We start from the raw sequence: 18,286 nt of genomic DNA on the forward strand, positions 1-18,286 counted from the left end.
TTCCCTTTGCACAAACAACTCGTTGTCTAATTCATATAGGAGCATCCTTTGAGCACTTCCGACCCTCATAGGCCCATTTGAGTGAACCCTAAGTGCAAGTGAACAATAGCTCTTGTTCCCTGAAGTCAAACGAATGGTCGCTAAAAATGGATGCTAGAAGAAAACTTCAAGATGTGTGGGAGTGACGCACTTGTCTCACCTACACATCCAACATCTCCTAGGTAGAACTTACCATCATAGATATTGATCCATCAGCGCGAGCTATGCTGCCAGCAATAATGTTTTCATCATGGGGTGATCCTTCCCAACCAACTAACAACTTGAGATCAAAATCAACATCAGAAAGCATATCCTAGCTAGACTGCTTCCTATCCTCGTACGTTGCGGTTTATGACTTTGGTATTCTAGCAATCACATGAGTACAATCAAGTGCGACAATACAATCCTATGATGGCATGAACATACTGGTATGGTTCACAACAATAAAATCATGTCATGACATGAACTAACAATTAGTACTGGTCACAATGAAATATCGATATCATTTATAGCCCATTCATATCTTGAAGAAGTTCGACCAGTAGGTGGTTTGATCATCTTTCCTCTAAGATCTCCAATCGCATAGAAGACTTTCTTGAAATACCGATATTGTCTTATTGGATCTCCTAAATGTGTTGTGAATCACTTTCAAGGAACTTGCTACTTGATCTTACACAAAGGTGTGGATTCTATCTTTTAGCAACTGCCTCTCCCTAAACATCTTTCACAGGCTGGGAAAAGGAGATCTTCTCATTCGAAGCATGTTCACACCCTTTACATCATTATGATTGTGGATGTAGTTTAGATTTGCCACATCTCCCTAGCTCGGGGAAACACTAGGGCGTGTTTGACTACGAATCACGCTCTTGTGAACGGTAGGATCCAGTATGTCTGGAGAGGGGAGGTGAATAAACAACTAAAAAAAGGAATCTTTTCTCAAATGTTAGTTTCCTTGGCAATCTTAAGCTTTTCTATGGTAATATATCAAACAACATACACATGGAAGTCCACAAGAGCATAGGGAGGAAAAATTGAAGACACTCAAAGTGTAAGGATATGTTGCAGATATGAAAACACGGGGTGATTTGGTGAAGATTTTTCCCATGTTTCGGATAGTTGGCGCTATCTAACATCCATGTTGATGGAGGCTTGCATCCACTAAGGATCTAAGATTTAAAGGATCTCGGTTGCGAATTACACGAAGGAACAAGTCCATGAAGGGTCCAGAATGGAGCAATCAACATATGGCACCATGGTTTATGCTCAAAAACGACTATCCTCACTTCCGATAGATCTTCACAAGATCTCCGGCCCGTACAAAGTTCTTGGTTTCTTCACAAACTCGAAGACTCCGAAGAACCGAGCCAGTCTAGGAGACACACACCCTTCAAAATTAATAAGATTGTGGTTGCTTAGTGATGAATCCCTTGCTCTTGTGTTTCAAAATATAATCTCCTTTTACACTCAAACTATCACAAGATTTGTCTTTGGATTGGAGAAGTGACATGGGAAACAAAGAGGGATTGGATCTAAAAAAAATGGTTGTAGCAAAAGCCCTTTGAAATCAGCACAAGAAGGTGGAGTTCTCTCTCAGGAAAAAAGTTATGAGTGGAGTTTTCTTCGAGAGAACTAATGGGATAAGTGGGGTATATATAGGCTAGATCAGAAACATGATCGTTACACACTTGTTAACACAATTTGAACACTCCCGGGTAATCAGCTCGGTGGCATAAATGTGGCAAGTTTCAAATCACTTGGACGGTTCGAAGGTGTAGCATTCATAGATTCTGAGGCAAGTACCTTGGAAGTTGCACAATATGTGTAATCACTTTGAAAATTCCAAGCAAGGAGCTTCAGAAATTGCAAGAAGGCAACAGAAGGTCTGCCAGATACCTTGGTTGGAGGTCTTGGCATCTCCAAAGTGCTAGGGTTTGCAATGACTATATCTGGATGAACTGCTAGACGGTTCCAACCGGAAGAGCTTCGCAGTTCCGAAGTGAGAAAGTTAGCCAGATATAGTGGAGGGATTTGAAGGCTTTTGAGGGCATTTGGAATTTGATCTTTATAAGCATCAAGAAAAAGAAACTCATCATAACATCCTCATATCTTTTGATAGTATCAGCATGCCTATGGACTTAGTGTGATCTAGGATCAAAAAATGAAACTGGAGAATCCTTGGCATGGCCAACACCCGTCTTCATTTTAACTTGTGGGGGTCACCTTCATTTTCTTTGTTGCCATCAAATGGAACTTTCCTGAGAGAGGCTAGATAAAACATTAGTTTCTCGAGATATATTGGCATTAATTACCTAAATTCATCAAGGGGGTTAGATGCACTTTAATGGAGCAATAAGAGCCATGCCTGAATATTCGTCTCCCACCATACCGTGCCAGCGGATGTTCGTCTCCCGCATTTCCATGCCTGCTCCCCCATGCACATTGTTCCCCTTGCGCTTTCCCCCACTTGGCTACATGGAAACCATAGATTCAAATGTTCCCCAAGAGCCAGGTTCCAGGCCGCTTTGAGTAGAGCACGGGCCAACGCCTAGCGTGAGCAACCGACACACGACTAATCGATGCGAATCATATGGGTAAGCTCAAGTTTGGAAGGAAATTAGACTTTTAACATATTCTCCGTGAAGTCCCTTATTTTAGATGATAAGGTGTCGATCGGGGCATCTAAAAATATATGAGCTCCTCTGATGCATATACCCAAACAAATAAAGTAACAAACCACATGCTTCAACAATTTTGGAAGTTCAGTAGTTGAACCGATGGTCCAACTTCAGGGTATAATTTATATGTATCACTTTTTCTGTACTAATACAGTGACACCATCAGTTTCCTTTCGACACAATAACACCATAGATCCATGGGAATGTACAATATTTTCCTTTCAAATAAATTTGGCCTCAATGGTGAATACACGGCCCAATGGGCACAGGAATTGTCTTCACCAAATAGAATGCAAGATTTCCTGTTCTCCAAAGGCACTTGTCTATGAACCAATCTCAATCCAACAGCTGCATCTTCAGCAATCTCAATCCCACAAAATGAATCCCTCACGCAGTACTTGATTTATTATCTACTGTTTGCTCACCAACACTGACCAACTCCGGTACTTTATTAAGTAACCGATTCATCTCATCAGAAAATTCAATTTTGGCTCGATTGGACTTCCCCCCGACAACTACTGTAGTTCCATCTTGCAGCGCCCATAACTAATAGCAAAGTAAACCAGAAATTTGTAGCAGTTAATACAGTGCTTGTTGAAGACAACCGTGAACGAAGTTGTGTTTTTGCACACACCTGAGCATGCGAAAGATAGCTAATGCAGGTCGTCAGCATGAGTGCGCCAAATCCAGCATACACGATAGGAATTCCTGGATCAGTCTGATGGAAAGGAAAATACAAGACTCATTTAGTAATTCATGCAGCATGCACAAATGCCTGCACAAGGGGAACACTGAATCTGTAGTCCTGACCTTGAGATCCAGACCGGTACTGCCAATAGCGTCTTCAATTAGTATTTCATTACCATTGATTTCAATGGGGAGTTTAGAGCTCGGTCGACGAACTCCTACAAACTTACCATCTTGGTCATACAACACAATAGACTGAAGATCTCGAGCAAGCATTGATCTACAAGTCATCAAGAAAAGCGGTTAATAATGTTCTAACTAATATCTCAATTACATTATGAGCTCAGGATAGGAAAAAGGTTGAACATACATTCCCTTGACACCTGAAGAATCAGAGTCTTCAAGTGGCAAGAATGTTCCGTATAGCTTTTTATTGCCATTCAGTTGCAAGGGTGCCATGGCCAAGTTGAAAGGTCCTTCACCATTTTTCTTCACCTGTAATGCTGAAAACCCCCAGTCCGTTTGGTATATCGTGATCCCACCATACCTCAAGGGATCATTCACTTTGATCGTCCGTCTCATAACTTCTTTGCCATCAAGGTCGAAAAGTGAAAGGTCGCTATAAAATTGCGAAACCTGACAAATTCAGACGAAATGCTCATCTATCAGTCTAGTGTGACGTGAGTACACAAGCGTAGAAAACTCCTGAGCAAAGTGGTTACCTCTCCACTGTCATAGTACTCCATGTAGAACCGGTTGACATGGACTTCCGTATTGAAAACATCCGGCGCGACCGAGAAAATGCCTTTGGGTTTCATGATATCTCCAATGACGAAATTCAGTCCTTGAGGAACATCCACTGAGCCCTTAAAGCTTCCGGTCGCAGAAAGTGTGGCACCTGCCATGACAAAAATCATCGCCACGTGCACGCCGATGGGCGCGTACCGACCAGCCAGGCCCTTGAAGGCATACAAGGACGGGCCCTTTGTGAAGACCTGCAATTCATCAAGCACTAACATGCTGAGAAGGCAAGAACAGCAATTTGGGCAAATGTATGGCAATGAAGGTGACAATCACCTCATATCCTGCACCCATCAAGATGACCCCCAAATCCTGAATAGATGCCCGGGGAAGAGATTCCGCAAAGTCTTGCTTCCTAATGCTTCCCCCTGAACTCATAAACGACCATCTGCGAGATGAGCAGCCGTTGGCACCTAAGATTAATAATCGATCCTCTCGACGGATCCTCTGATCAGTCAGCCCACCAAGAGCCAAGAGGACACACATACCTTTTGGCCACCTTCACCATGGGCAATTGGGTGGTGAAGGTGCAGGCCATTAGCGAGGCAGCGAGGAGGGCAAGTAAGCCGAGGAAGACCGGCGAGGAGAACATGTGGTCGAAGCCGGGGGTGAGGATCCACCTCCAGGTGATGAAGCCGAACACCGGGTTGTCCTCGGGGAACTGCTCGAAGTAGTGGCTCGGCGCCTCTCCCTGGTCAATCACCGTGCCTGACATTGCAGCCCCAGAAAGTATAAGCATACGAGCTTCCCGGAATCATTTGAGCAAACGTCAGCAGCGCGGTGCCGCGATTCAGAAGGAGGAACAAGCACCGTACCCAGGGCCATGAGGCCGGCAATGGCGAACATCTCGGTGATGGCGAGCGGGAGGTTGGACAGGACCGAGAGCGTCCGCTTGGTGGCACGCCTCAGCGCCCGCAGCGCCGCGCCGTCCTTCTTCACCTCCGGCGCCTCCCCCTTCCCATCCTCGCCGTCTCCCTGCTGGGCCACCGGCGGCGCGGCGTCGAAGAAGACGACCTGCTTCTTGCCCTTGCCGGATCCGGCGGGGATGACCCCGCGCTTGGGCGCGCCGCCGCCGTCACCCCCTTGCCGCGGCACGTCGCAGGAGACACGGAGGCGGGCGTAGCGGGCGGGGAGGCGCGGAGACGGCGGGAGGAGGCGGTGGCAGGCCCTGGAAGGGTGCAGCAGGAGGTAGCACGTGGGGGACGGCATCGCCGCCGACGCCGTTGGCTCGGCGGGGAGGAGGGGGGGAGTGGGAGGGGCGCGGAGGAGTGGCGACGCATCGCTGGCTCGTTTCGTCCCGCGCGAAAAAAAGAGGCACCGGATAAGGTGTCGTGCCCGCGTCCTGCGCACAGGTGAAGTGGGAGAGGCAAATATCTTTGCTTGTGGGCCGGTGATTTCTCGTGGGCTAGAAGGCCTAGTTGGTGACGGCGTGTTTACGCGGGGAGGACTTATTGGTCGCTCTTTTTCGACTAAATGTCGGTCAATTGCGCAGAGCAACCCATAATTCCGCCAGTCAAGATTTTACTTTAAAAAACATAACTTTATTAGATAAGGAAATAATCTTTGGAAAACTGATTTTTTTAAATGAATATTTTTTTAAACATTAGTTACATTTTTTATTTGGAAATTATGGATATTCTTTCAAAACTCCGAACAAATTTTAGAATCTCTGAACATTTTTTAACGCAAAGTTTTTTTTATTTTTTGTAAAAGGAAAAGGAAATGAAAATCATGTAAAAAATAGAAAAAAAAGATTTTGTAGCTAGCTAAACGGGTCGGCCCATATCACCTTCCCTTCGCTTGCTCATTGTGCAAATAGACGAAAATTCGTCACAATAGATGACAAACATGATTCACCGTCTACATGAGCAATGGACATGAGCTGACTGGACCTGGAATCGAACCCATTTTCCCATAAAAATACACCTATTATTTACAAACAAATGATAATACTATTTTCCTATAAAATAAGCACATGATCTATCTAGAAAAAGCACATAATCTCACTTAGGATGAAGCCGGAGCGAGTCAGAGACGAATATTGGCTAAAGTGGCCGCCAAATATCGATGTTCAATTTGTGTCGATCTTACCTACAAAGGGTCCACTTTCTAGAAAAGAGATTGAGGACACCGTCGAATGTCTTCAGTTGACGATGCTAGATGGAGAGGCCACTTCAGTTGTGACACTGATTAGATGTATAGTTATCAATCCCCAAAGAGGCTTGGTTTATTCCTCGCGGCTGTCGGATGTGTTGTGGGCAATGGCCGTTTGGTTTGATTTTGGCATGATAGATGGTTAAACAGTTGCAACGCTAAAGGGATAATTCCTGAAATTTTCTCATCGGCTCGGGTGAGAGGCACAAAATGTCACTCAGTGGCAGGAGCTCCTAATAACGATGCATGGACCAAAGATTCCAGAGGTCCCTCTCCTCTCTCGGGTCATGATGATGTATTTCTCTAACGGCTCTCTTCCAACTGCATCTATTTCGTGAGTTCTGCCTACTCTTCTTTCATCTGGAAGAACATTGCCACACCAAAAGAAAATTTCCCCACTTGTCTTGTTCTTCCCAATGAATGTTGGACCGCACCGCAGATACATTAGATAGAAGAGGGATGTCAAGACCACCGCAATGTCCTCTCTTTGATCAGTTGTCGTAGAACACTGGTCATATCATGGTCGATTGCCCTTTTACGCATGAGGTTTGGTTCAAACTGCTAAGATCAAGAGACTTTTCAACTCTCATGCGAGCGATCACTGATACAAAAAGGGGCTAGCGATGCTCACTAGCAGATAAAGTTCAGCGAGGAAAACTAAGGAACTGGTAGGCCTTGTAATCATAAGTATGAGGAAGATATGGTTGGAAATAAACGCGATAGGTTTTGAAAACAAATATGATACTGCTAGAGTTTTAGCCACATGACTCAAAAGGCACTTAAATAGTTTAGGCTTTGGGAAGCGGCACGATGATTTCGGCCGCAGGAGCTGACCATAGTGAGAGAGAGTGGCAAAGTCTTTGTAATGTGGCAGATATGTGATTCATATACAACTGAAAATTCCTTGTAATTAAATTCCTTTTCATAATCTGCAGCCCAGTTCGGGCCATCCAATGCACTGATTCGAGGGAGGGAAGGGTATCGATGCGAGGGAGACCGCTCGTGTAGTGATAGTTTCTTTTTTGAGCGGGGGTCAACGAACCATTATGTTTGGGTGGTGGCAAGTTGGTGTGTACTAGATGATGTCCCGTGTCTTGTTGCGGAAACCTTGATAAAACTATGCATAAATAGATGTCAAAAGCCTAAAATTATTGCAAAAACAAATTTAACAATGATTTTGGTTAAACGGGGCATTAAAAGCCTAAAACTATTGCAAAAACAAATAAGTAATTGCTAAAAGCCTAAAACTATTGCATAAATAGGTGTTAAAGCCCAAAAATGACTGAAAACAATAAAGTATATAAAGCATATCACAAAATTATTGGATAAAAATAGAAATCCATTGGATTGAAGTCAAACCGCGTGGCATTTTTAACAGAAGTGTGTGGCTTGACGTACAAATCATGGTACAAAATTGTGTAAGATGAGAGTCTTGTTGTGCATAAAATTAGTGAAACAAATCCATACATGATTGCTAAGGCGGCATGGTTGCATGAATATATTTGTGCATAAATTGTAACTTATGACCACATACATGATTTGATGATATGATGTAGTTGCATGAAAAGGAAAAAATAGATAATGAATTACAACTATTTAAGAACACAAGATTGGATAAAACACCAGATTTTTCAATGGGTGGAGCTGAGCCGACCAAGCTCGAGGTTTTTGCACTGCAATGGGGCTCAACTTCGAGAAGTTAGCTTCTCGTGTTAGGGTCAATATCATTTATGAAGTTGGTGGAGTTAGAAGCTTAACAGGATCCGAACAGGACTTAACTATTTTTGTCGACCTCTTTAGGGGTACTTTATTTTCAACGTTAGCTTAGAAAAAAATGCTAGCCGCTGACTGTCGGTCATATTCAATAGTATGTTTTCACAACTTTTGAAATCTCCCCATGTCGGATGTACGAAAGCTCCACGAAGCGTACTGCCAGTGACACGTTGGCTATTGCACACGCCGATGAAAAACGAACCTGGCAATGTTGGTGGTAAGCGCGGGAAACGAATTAACGCGTGCAACGTGCGGTGGAATGCTGCTCTTTCCAACAAACCACCCGAGATGATCCGCCACCTACCTTCGAACGCAGACTCTCCGAGCGACAGCCAAGACTATCTGGGCACATCGTGTCAAAATCGGCAGGTGAACAGCGAGTCACCACCCGGTGACCACGCCGGCCATGCGGCGCACGAGCCCGTAGTTTTCCGTCAAACCGCATACTTACCACGTGCCGGCTCGCGCTGGATCAAGGCATCACCATGCCTAACGTTGACGCTGCCGCTCGAAGCCAAGCGTCGGCGCGACGTGGTGGCCGTGGCGGCGCGCCGCCGTGAACCCGCCCAGCCGCCCACGGTTATGGCTACGGTTCCGGGAGACGGGAGTCATGAACCGGCGAGATCCCGCGGACGGCACTCACCGGACCGATAGAGACGCTTGTCACCGGATTCTCGTCGACCGCCGTGGAAGTATCATCACCCACGGCAGCCGTGGAAGTATCACCACACTCATCATGATTGGAGGGGTTGGTGTTCTCGAGCAGAATTAATGGAACGGCGTGCACTTTCGTCTAGCAGAATGATATGACTTTGGCCTCTCGCATAATTTCTCCTACCAAAACCACGTATTTTTAAGTTTTTTTTTTCTTTCAAAAGCTGGTTTAAACTGCTTGGTTATGTTTCCGTTGAATCTGGTGGACCATCGCGACGCATGGTGATACACATGATTCAACAAAGAAAGGAAAACATTTAGGCCCTGTTTGATAACAAAGTAGTAAAAAAACTAAAGTATTAAAAACTGCAGTAATTTCACGTGTAGATAGAAAATAGCATGGTTTTAATATAACAATATTTTTTGCAGTATTCACAATGTAGAGAAACTGTTTGATTACGCCACATATTACTGCAGTTTAGATCGAGCAAGTACACGGGAAGAAGATAGCGACGTCCCACCCCTTCTTTTCGCCTTCTCTGTTTTTTAAAAAGAGGTCTGAGGTTCTTTTTTTATGCAGAGAAAAAACCACAGTTTTTTCAATACCGCAGTTTTAAAATCACAATTCTTAGAAGCAACCAAACACCTCATTGTAAATAAAACTATGATAATCTCCAAAACTGCAGTATTCTAAAAATACTACGCAAATTCTTTGTTATCAAACAGGGCCTTAGAGTGAATTCAACGTAACTCTCACGCCAAAAAGTAGTTCAACGGAAGAGTACTCAACTGCTCGTACAGGCGTGGGATAGATTGTAGTTATCTACGGCAAACTTGAAATTGCTTCATCAAGGATTAGGGATGTCCATGAGTTCGCTCGGGGAGAAATTATGACGATGACACATGTGTGCTAGCTTGATGAGGATACCTTGGCGCGGGGGGAGCCGGGAGGGTATTCTACGTGCTATCTAGGCAATTCTCTTTTGCTTAATAATTAATAAACAAGACAAAAGAATTATCTGTTTTGAAAAAAAAATCATGTGAATTAGCTTGACACATCCGTTAGTAGGAGTACGCAATTCGGAAATTACTTTGGGATCCCGGGCTCCAATGATCCCAAATTGTCGGAAGAAACAAAGCCATATATTGATGTTTCAAAATAATTTGAAAAACAAACATGAACCTAATGATGTATACTACACCTCCTAACAGCTCATGATGAAATATGTTGTGGTTAAAGCTACAGACAATAAAAACTTGTTCTGAGTGGGTACACCATTCATTATGAAGGTGGACACGTTTTGGCTCTTCGGCTAAGATGAGCCCGAGAGTGAACAGTAATTCGTTAAAAATATTAAAAATATAAAATAAAATAAAATAAATAAGAAAAAATGTGGCAAAAGATGATTGAGTGTGCGATGTCCATGCCAAATTTCAGTGCATTTGGACATTTTAGTAGCTCTCAGCAAATAATACAAATTTGGATTTGTAAAAGAACTTATTGTCTGTGCATTATTCAGATTGATTTTTTTTACTAAGAGCTACTCAGATGTTCGATTGAGCTAAAAATTGTCAGGGACCTCATAAACACAAACATCTTCCATGCAAAAGATATCATATATATTTTGATTTTTTCTAGTAATTTTTTGAATTTACTGTTCACCGAGTGCAGATGAGCTTGGGCTCAGAATTGGATATTCGTCTACGATACTGTATTTTTATACAACCCACACCAAAGTGTATTTGATCATGAAACTTTACAGAAATATAGTACGCACCTCAATGTTTAGGTGTACTATTTTAGGATTTTTTTAACCTTTAAAGTATGATTTTAATCTTTTTAAAAACAGGGACCGATGGTTCATGGATCTCAAGAGCAAAAACAATATATATGCAATTGAGCTATAGGTGTAGTCCGTCCATCAATATATATTGGGTCTAACGTGTATTTTGAAATTTTATTTCAACTATCAACTATCAACTAGACCAATAATATATGTCATTTTTTAGTTAAAATTACACTGTGGTGCTTGTATTTGAATATACTCCCTTTGATCCATAAGAAGTGCCACCGTTTCAAATTATATGGTTGAACTAACCTTAGTTTGAAACAGTGACATTTATTTTAGACGAGAGGGGGTATTATTTTTGTTGGGTCGAAGGGGAAGAAGGGAGCACACTGTATATTTAAGACTCAGCTACAACACAAACTTGAAAAAACTTTTTGAAAGAACAAGGTGGGTCAGATATCGATGAAGAAGTATATTTTTTAACTAATCACCATACATGATGACTATAAATGACATGGTAATAGGATATAACCAGCATTTGACTCTGTTATTATGTAACTGAAGGAACATGAGGGCATTCTTGTGATGCCGTCAAGAGCATTCAAATGTGAAGACTTATTTAGAGCTTGAAAGTTGAAACCCTTGTGATAGATATCCTAAGTTTTGTATAAAGTCAAACTTCAAAACTTTGCTAAATATGTAGAAAATAATAAAAATCCAGATTAATGGCTATCAGATTTACCAAACCAGTCGATGTTCTTAGAACCCTGCAAAAAAAATCAAAATTCGCAGAGTGTGTAGCTCACTAACTACTACTAAAACGAGGTCCCTCAAAGGCACTGGTTGAGCCTCTTGGAGGCCAAAGGATAATTATTACTAAGCATTATGGCCTGAAACCTGATTCACATGTTCTGATTGCTGGCCCATGGGGGCTAACCTATATTGTATAAACTCATGAAACAATATTCAGATCACCAGATGTTAGATGAGCTAAGCACATTCTGTTTATATCAATTAAAAAACTTGAATAAGAGAAGTACATTGATTATTGAAGGGAAATTCTATCTAGAAGCGCGCACCATGAACATCCGGCTTGTGGGCTATCTTGCATGCATGCATGCAATGATGTCATTAGATTCGCTCTAAATGACCGAAATTTAAAAACTTTTATCTCTTAAACCGTTAATTCGATCGATGATCCGTTTTTACCGTTGACTTTGTTTCGACGAAATCTTTAAAACTAGATCCCATGTCAACATGTTTCGATAACTTTTTTTTTTCATAATTACCACATTTGTTGCACTTACTTGTCATATTAGCAAGTACTTACTTGTCTGATAAAAAATAACTTAATTGCAATTTTTTTGAAAATTATGTATAAATATGACATCTTGACATAATCAAAATGACAAGCACAAACAACTTTTTTAGACGATTACACGCAAAAATATGACAACTCAACATATTTAATACCGGTGATCACAAAGAAATCTTTTTTGGTCATCGTTTGTAAATATGACAACTCGGCATAGTTAAACTAGCATCTTGACAACTAAATTTTTATAAAATTGACAACTATACAATTTTAAATTACTACTAGTAGTACTAGTACTAAGCAGATGCATTTAGCTAGTGAATAAGGTCTGCCAACACATGTTTTGTGTGAGACACTTTTTTTATCGACTTTTTGTGTGACGCTTTGCATGCAATGCATATTTTTGTGATGCCATCTGCATATCCTTCTAGCCCACACTGCTGTGTGCTGCATTATGGATACATGCGGCAGATGATTCACATCGAGAAAAAAAGGTAATTAAGTTATTTTTTCGGACAAGTAAGTGGCTAATAATATGACAAGTAAGTCCAAAAATGTGGCAATTATGGATGGAGAAAAAAAGTTCTCGAAACATGTCGACATGGGGTCTAGTTTTGAAGATCTCGTCGCGACAAAGCGAACGGTGAAAACGGATTGTCAATTAAATTAACGGTTTTAGAGATAATTTAAAAAAAAAATCAAGTCAATAGAAAAAATCTTGATGACGCATGCATACATGACAGGGAGATGAAATTAACCACCGCATGGGAAGACTCACATGCGTCATTGGATTATCGTTTCAGGTAACAATCATTATATTTTAGTTTTATGTTTTGAGATACGCCTGTTTTCGTCTTTTCAGTTTCCATGCATATTTTCTTTTTGGTTTGTAAATATTTAGCCCTCCTTAATTGCTTGTCACGCTCCGCCACTGCTCAAAGGGTCGTTCAGTATGTAACTCCTATCTAATTTTTAAATTTTATTCCGAAAGGAAGCTTCTTGCCCCACAAATACGAAGAATAAAACCCGAAAAGCTACTGTAAACAGGTGAAATATACTGAAAGTAATGTACGAATCCATCCAAAAGAGCACGATACGAATCATCATTATTGGCGCTCCGTTACCGTCGTCATCTCCTTACTTTGCATTCTGCGAGAGCGCCGACGGCGATGGCCACCAGACGCCAAACAGTCACAGGAAACACACCCGGGAACGGAACCATCCAACCGGTCACGTCGAATTCCACCAGAAAAAGGCAGTCGTTTCTTTTCCCTTTGTTTTCTCGAATCCAAAAGGCATAGTCGCTCACACGATCACACACACACACACGGTCTCCCTCACCGGTGCACCACGGCCGGAGAAGACGATCATCACCAGACCGGATGGCTGCCAACTCACGCCCCTATCCGGTGCTGTTGACCCGCTCCGTCTAGAAGACCGCAGCAACGTGCACCAACGCGAACCGCCGTCTCGGCCACGTCGCCGCCGGAACGAATACAGGGGATGCCACCGTACGTGGTGACCGGTGACCGCGCGCGAGGTTTCGCCCACTCCGCACTGCCGCGGACGTCTTCCCCGTCACCTACCATGGGCCCCGGCTCCCACCCGTAGTACAAGAAGGCGGCCACCCCACCACCACCACAGACGCCCGAAGCTCCAACCAAATCCATCATCACCATCATCATCCTCGCCTTATTAAACCAAAACCCCCCGCGCACCTGATCCTCCAGTGCTGTCTGCCATCACAGCGTCCGTTGCATCGCGCGATCTTTCGTCTTTAGCTCTGGGAGAGTGGGTCGAGCGGTCGATCGGTCGGGCGGGTGGCATGAGCCCCGGGAGCGGCAAGCTGCGGTGGCTGTGGAGGGCGCCGGCGCGGGCGTTCGGGCGCGCGCGGGACTTCTACGTGAGGAGCATCACGGGGTGCGCGCGCTACGTGCCCGCCGACGCGGCCTTCGGCGCCTACCCGGTGCTCGTGCCGGCGCCGCTGCCCAGGAGCCAGAGCTGCGGCTCCGGCGCCGGCTGGGACGGCGGCGAGGAGGACCTCCGGGAGCTCATCCGCGCCGCGTCGCAGAGGCGCGACGGCGAGCAGCAGCGGCAGGCCGCCCATCTCCATGCCGTGCCCAGGAGCCAGAGCGTGGCGGGGGCGGCGTCCATGGCGCGGATCGATGAGGACGCGCCGTGCGAGTTCGCCTCCGGCGCCGCGCTCTACTCCCGCAGCCAGAGCTACGCCGGCGGCGCCTTGGGGGCCAGGAAGTCTCTCTGCCACAGCAAGGTGGCGGTCCTGGGCTGAGCTAGCTGCCATGCCACTGCCGTGCCGGCTGCTCCTCGGCTCCTCTCGTGTGTGATCGTTTCATGCTTGTCAAAATTGTTCATGCTGCTCGGATCCAACTAAAATTGGGACTCTGAGCTTGTAAATACGATACAGGGAGGAATTCATGCACGTGTAATTTTGCTTGTTTGGTTTTAGTCTTGATCATGACTAAAAAATCGTGAGCTCCACGGTCCTTCTCTACTATCTTGCTTGCATTGAAATGTCGGAATGATCATGCTTGTACAGTATACAGTAGATAATTTCCAGCTTGTATCACCCACCGCTCGGTCACGGGTCACATTAGAGATTGAGTCCTACGGTGGGCGCCGCCACGAGGGCTGTGCCGTTTTGTAGCGGGCGCACAATGAATGGTGACATGATTTTCCAGTACGTGGACCATGTCACATGTGCAAACATCAGTTGTCTTGACATTCGTACTGCCAGCCCGAGGGCATTCGATATTCCAGTCCAGTTTACTCACCAGCATTTGCATTAGTTTACAACGCAGCTAGCCTGCTACCACTAAATTTCGTAAGTCGATTTTTTTAGCTTAGATCAAGTCCACAACAAACGTTTCAAACCTGACTATTTTTCTCGCCTTTTACTCCGTACCATATGATAGCAAACAACACCCCAAGCAGAATTTGATACTCATAATTGTGAGGGAGCTACTAGATCACCGTGGCGATTGGGGCTTATACAAAGTTCCAGTCCTTCTTTCTTAGAAGGGACATTTGTGAGATTAGGAAGATCATGTCTTCACCTCGGCCCGGGAGGGTTTTATTGCTTGGGCTCTGGAAAAGATCGGGATCTTAGCCTGAGATGAGACTTGATAAAACTTTAAATTTGCTGCAAGGCAGCTATCAAAAGTCCGTTGTAGTTATTTTGGGGGTGTTTGTTTTCAGGGATTTTTTGGTGTAGGGCTAAAAGGGTGAAACAAACACGAGAGACTTTTATGGACTAAAAGGGGTATTTGGGACTAAAGAAAGAAGTCTCTATGGAAGGGTCTTTTTGTAATTTTTTTGACATTTTTCAACAGTACCCCTACTTTTAGCATGTCATTTAATAACTTCTAGTATATTACTAGGGGTAACATGTTTTTTTTACATGTCATTTAATGACCTCTAGTCCATGTTTAGTCCATGAAAACAAACGGATAGGGACTAGGGACTTTTTAGTTGAGACTAAAAAAAAGTTTTGGAACTTCTGAAACAAGCAGGGCCTTTGGTTGTAGTTGAGAGTTGTGAAACGTTGATGTTTGTCTAGGCTTTTTGATTAAAGTTGGGGCAAGAGAAAACCCTTTTATAGAGCGGGACCTTCACTGTTGGAAGAGCATATAATGTCGCATGCGATGTAAAAATAATAATATAATCTTGCTGGAAGGAAGTTTATAATTCACATATTATTTTGCTATCTGTCGAGGAGGAGGGTACGTGGCTCTAGTTATTGCGTAATAAGTACATATAAACGAAGACCCTTGCGCATGTCACGGTGCAACCAAATGATTTTTTATTTTTTTTGGAAATGGCTAATGCGAACGAAAATAGCTTTCTACAATAGGCAGGGCCGTCTCTAGAAATTTAGGGCCCCGGTGCGAAATGCAGAGAGAGCCCTAAAATCTGAAGAAAAAATATCTATAAACTAAAGCTTATTCTCATACCCCAGAAAAAAACATACTCACTTAATTTATATAATTTGTAATACCTGTTATTTCATACGCTATTTCGAAAATGTATCAATACTACTAATTGTCTTCCAAATAATTTAACCATTGAGCAATGAACATATAGCAATTTGTTCATTAGTTGAAAAACTGATGCACATGTTCAGTATACTCATTAGTCACTAAATTGTTGAAGAAGTAAAAAGAAAAATCTGCTCTGGCCTGGATGTACCTGATGTGGACAGGGACTAGACGGTAATGCCTAAATTAAATCTCCCAATTGATCAAACCTTAGCCTTGGCACTCAACCAGCAGATGTCTTCCGTTTTGCTTGGTGGCATGGGCCCCCGCTAGGTAAACGATGATTTCTCATCTGCGTTAGCCTTGCGCTGTCTTCTGCTTTCCTTGATGCTGTTGGCTGGCCCCTGCCCTACTGCTACTTGTGTTCGTGCCGCCGGCAAGCAGATCCGATCAAATCAGGAAGACTCGGAAGATTGGTAGCGAAGCTACGACCTAAAAAAATATCGGAAGCAGGTCCTGATCGAAAGAGACCTCAAGGAAAACCTTGAGCGATCAGACCAGGCCAGATGGCCCAGTCAATGAGAACAATGAAAAATACTCTACTAAGGAATATAACAAGGCCCAAAACTGGGGCCCCTTGAATTTGGGGGCCCTGTGCGGCCGAACAGCTCGCACACGCCCCTGGACGGCCCTGACAATAGGACAAAAATTATCGTGGAGGATGGTAACACGACTATATTTTGAAAAGATACATAGCAAGGGGAAACACAACTAGCCATGCAATATCCAAAAGTATATACTATATTGTACAACGTAAGGACGATTCTGTAAGTACAATATTAGGATCAATGCCATTAACCATTGAGTTCGAAGGTCCTTGACAGAGGACAGATGGATAGATAGTTACATCTTGTGCGTAGGTTGACGATAGTCAACCTTTCTAATGAGCCAGATAAATTCACTGGAAACTCTTGGTGTCAGGAGTCTTCTCGATGAAGTCTATGTATCTAGATTTGATTGGCACTGGTCAAATCCCGAAATAATTTCATATTCGAAAGATTAAGGTGCCTTTAAAGATAAAATATTTATGTGGTTCATGCATAAGGAAGTCATTTTAACTAAGGACAACTTGGCAAAGCGCATATGTGAAGATAGTAAACGATGTTGTTTATGCGATCGACATGAAACTATCAAGCATCTTTATTCTCGAATGCCCATTAGCCAAGCTTTTATGACGTACGAAACATGTGGCCTTCAATGTCGGTCCTCTAATAGTACTGCCATGTTATTTGGGACATGGCTAGATGGAGTAGAGGCTAAGATAGCACCGAAGGTACTCCATCTCCTGCCGATCCAGCGTACCTGAGTGCAGGCGAGTCTTCTCCTCCAGGCCGAGTCGGGTGTGTGCATTAATTTGGGTTATATGAAATTGCTGGAATGATATGATTTTTTAACAAACAAACAATTGCAAAAAAATGCAAGTTATTTATCGAGCAACTGGGTGGATCCGTATGTGGTCGTCACTCCGTCATGCAAAAGCCAAGGAACATATGGCTTTTGGGTGCAACCGTTGGGAGATAGTAGCACCAGATACTTACAGCCGATTTGGATGAGGGTCCAATAATAGAATAGGTGCTTAGTAATCTTGCCCTATTTTTGCCGGTTGTGGCACTTTACTTATTTCGTTCCATCTCCTTTTGTGAGCTTGCATAATATTATGAACTTAGTGTTTACTTTTATAATAATATGGCTACATGCATCATGCTAATGCAGAGGCTGAGGGGAATCCTCCTTTAAAAAAACACTTCGCATAATGAACACCCCTGATGGCCAATGTGATGGTTGGTGTGCTCTCTGGTCAAGCCAGTCTTCTTCAAAGATAGGGCTTGTTTGGATTTTGCCCATGCCCGCCTTGCCAACTATAGGCATGCCAATATTTTGATGAATGATTTGACCGCCAGCGTTTAGCGCATAAACTGAAGAGGGGACCAAAAAATTGGCGTGGCGTTAGAAATCTAGCCTCAATCCAAAGAATAGCACCTGCTACGAGTCAACGCCAAAATATTGGCAATGCAAATCATGGCTAATATCCAAACAACTTCATACTATCCTTCTCTTAGGGTTTGGGATGAACTCTCCGCAACTTGGAGTAAGAGCATGATTAATAATGCAACCAACAAATAGCTATGAGGAGTTGTCATGTCATCTAGAGCAAATCTAAGGCTGGTCGTAGTGGGAGCATCATGCATATGATATTAGTATACGATACTACCTCTCTAAAGCATAGTATCATATATATGTTAGTATCATATAGTACTTATTTATTGCCATGCATGACGCATAGTAGCATAACATTTATTATGCTATGGTATCATGATATGATACTTAACTTCCTCTTTCTTC

The 18,286-nt window shown here is 43.4% G+C and overlaps 2 protein-coding genes across 2 annotated transcripts; one reads left to right on the forward strand and one right to left on the reverse strand.

Moving 5' to 3' along the window:
• Window positions 1-2,788: 2,788 nt before the first annotated feature.
• On the reverse strand, window positions 2,789-5,485 carry LOC123398492 (cytochrome c biogenesis protein CCS1, chloroplastic). Its single transcript, XM_045092956.1, has 8 exons — window positions 5,018-5,485; window positions 4,691-4,910; window positions 4,479-4,590; window positions 4,124-4,396; window positions 3,772-4,037; window positions 3,525-3,681; window positions 3,349-3,432; window positions 2,789-3,260 (listed from the first exon to the last, which is right to left on the reverse strand). Exons 1-8 carry the CDS (start codon window positions 5,409-5,411, stop codon window positions 3,102-3,104), a joined length of 1,665 nt encoding a protein of 554 aa, XP_044948891.1. The 5' UTR covers window positions 5,412-5,485; the 3' UTR covers window positions 2,789-3,101.
• A 7,760-nt stretch (window positions 5,486-13,245) lies between these two features.
• Window positions 13,246-14,400, forward strand: LOC123398493. The gene has a single exon (XM_045092957.1). It carries the CDS (start codon window positions 13,714-13,716, stop codon window positions 14,176-14,178), a length of 465 nt encoding a protein of 154 aa, XP_044948892.1. The 5' UTR covers window positions 13,246-13,713; the 3' UTR covers window positions 14,179-14,400.
• Window positions 14,401-18,286: the final 3,886 nt, after the last annotated feature.

Source organism: Hordeum vulgare, chromosome 5H (genome assembly GCF_904849725.1).
Source record: "Hordeum vulgare subsp. vulgare chromosome 5H, MorexV3_pseudomolecules_assembly, whole genome shotgun sequence".
Lineage (NCBI taxonomy): Eukaryota > Viridiplantae > Streptophyta > Magnoliopsida > Poales > Poaceae > Hordeum > Hordeum vulgare.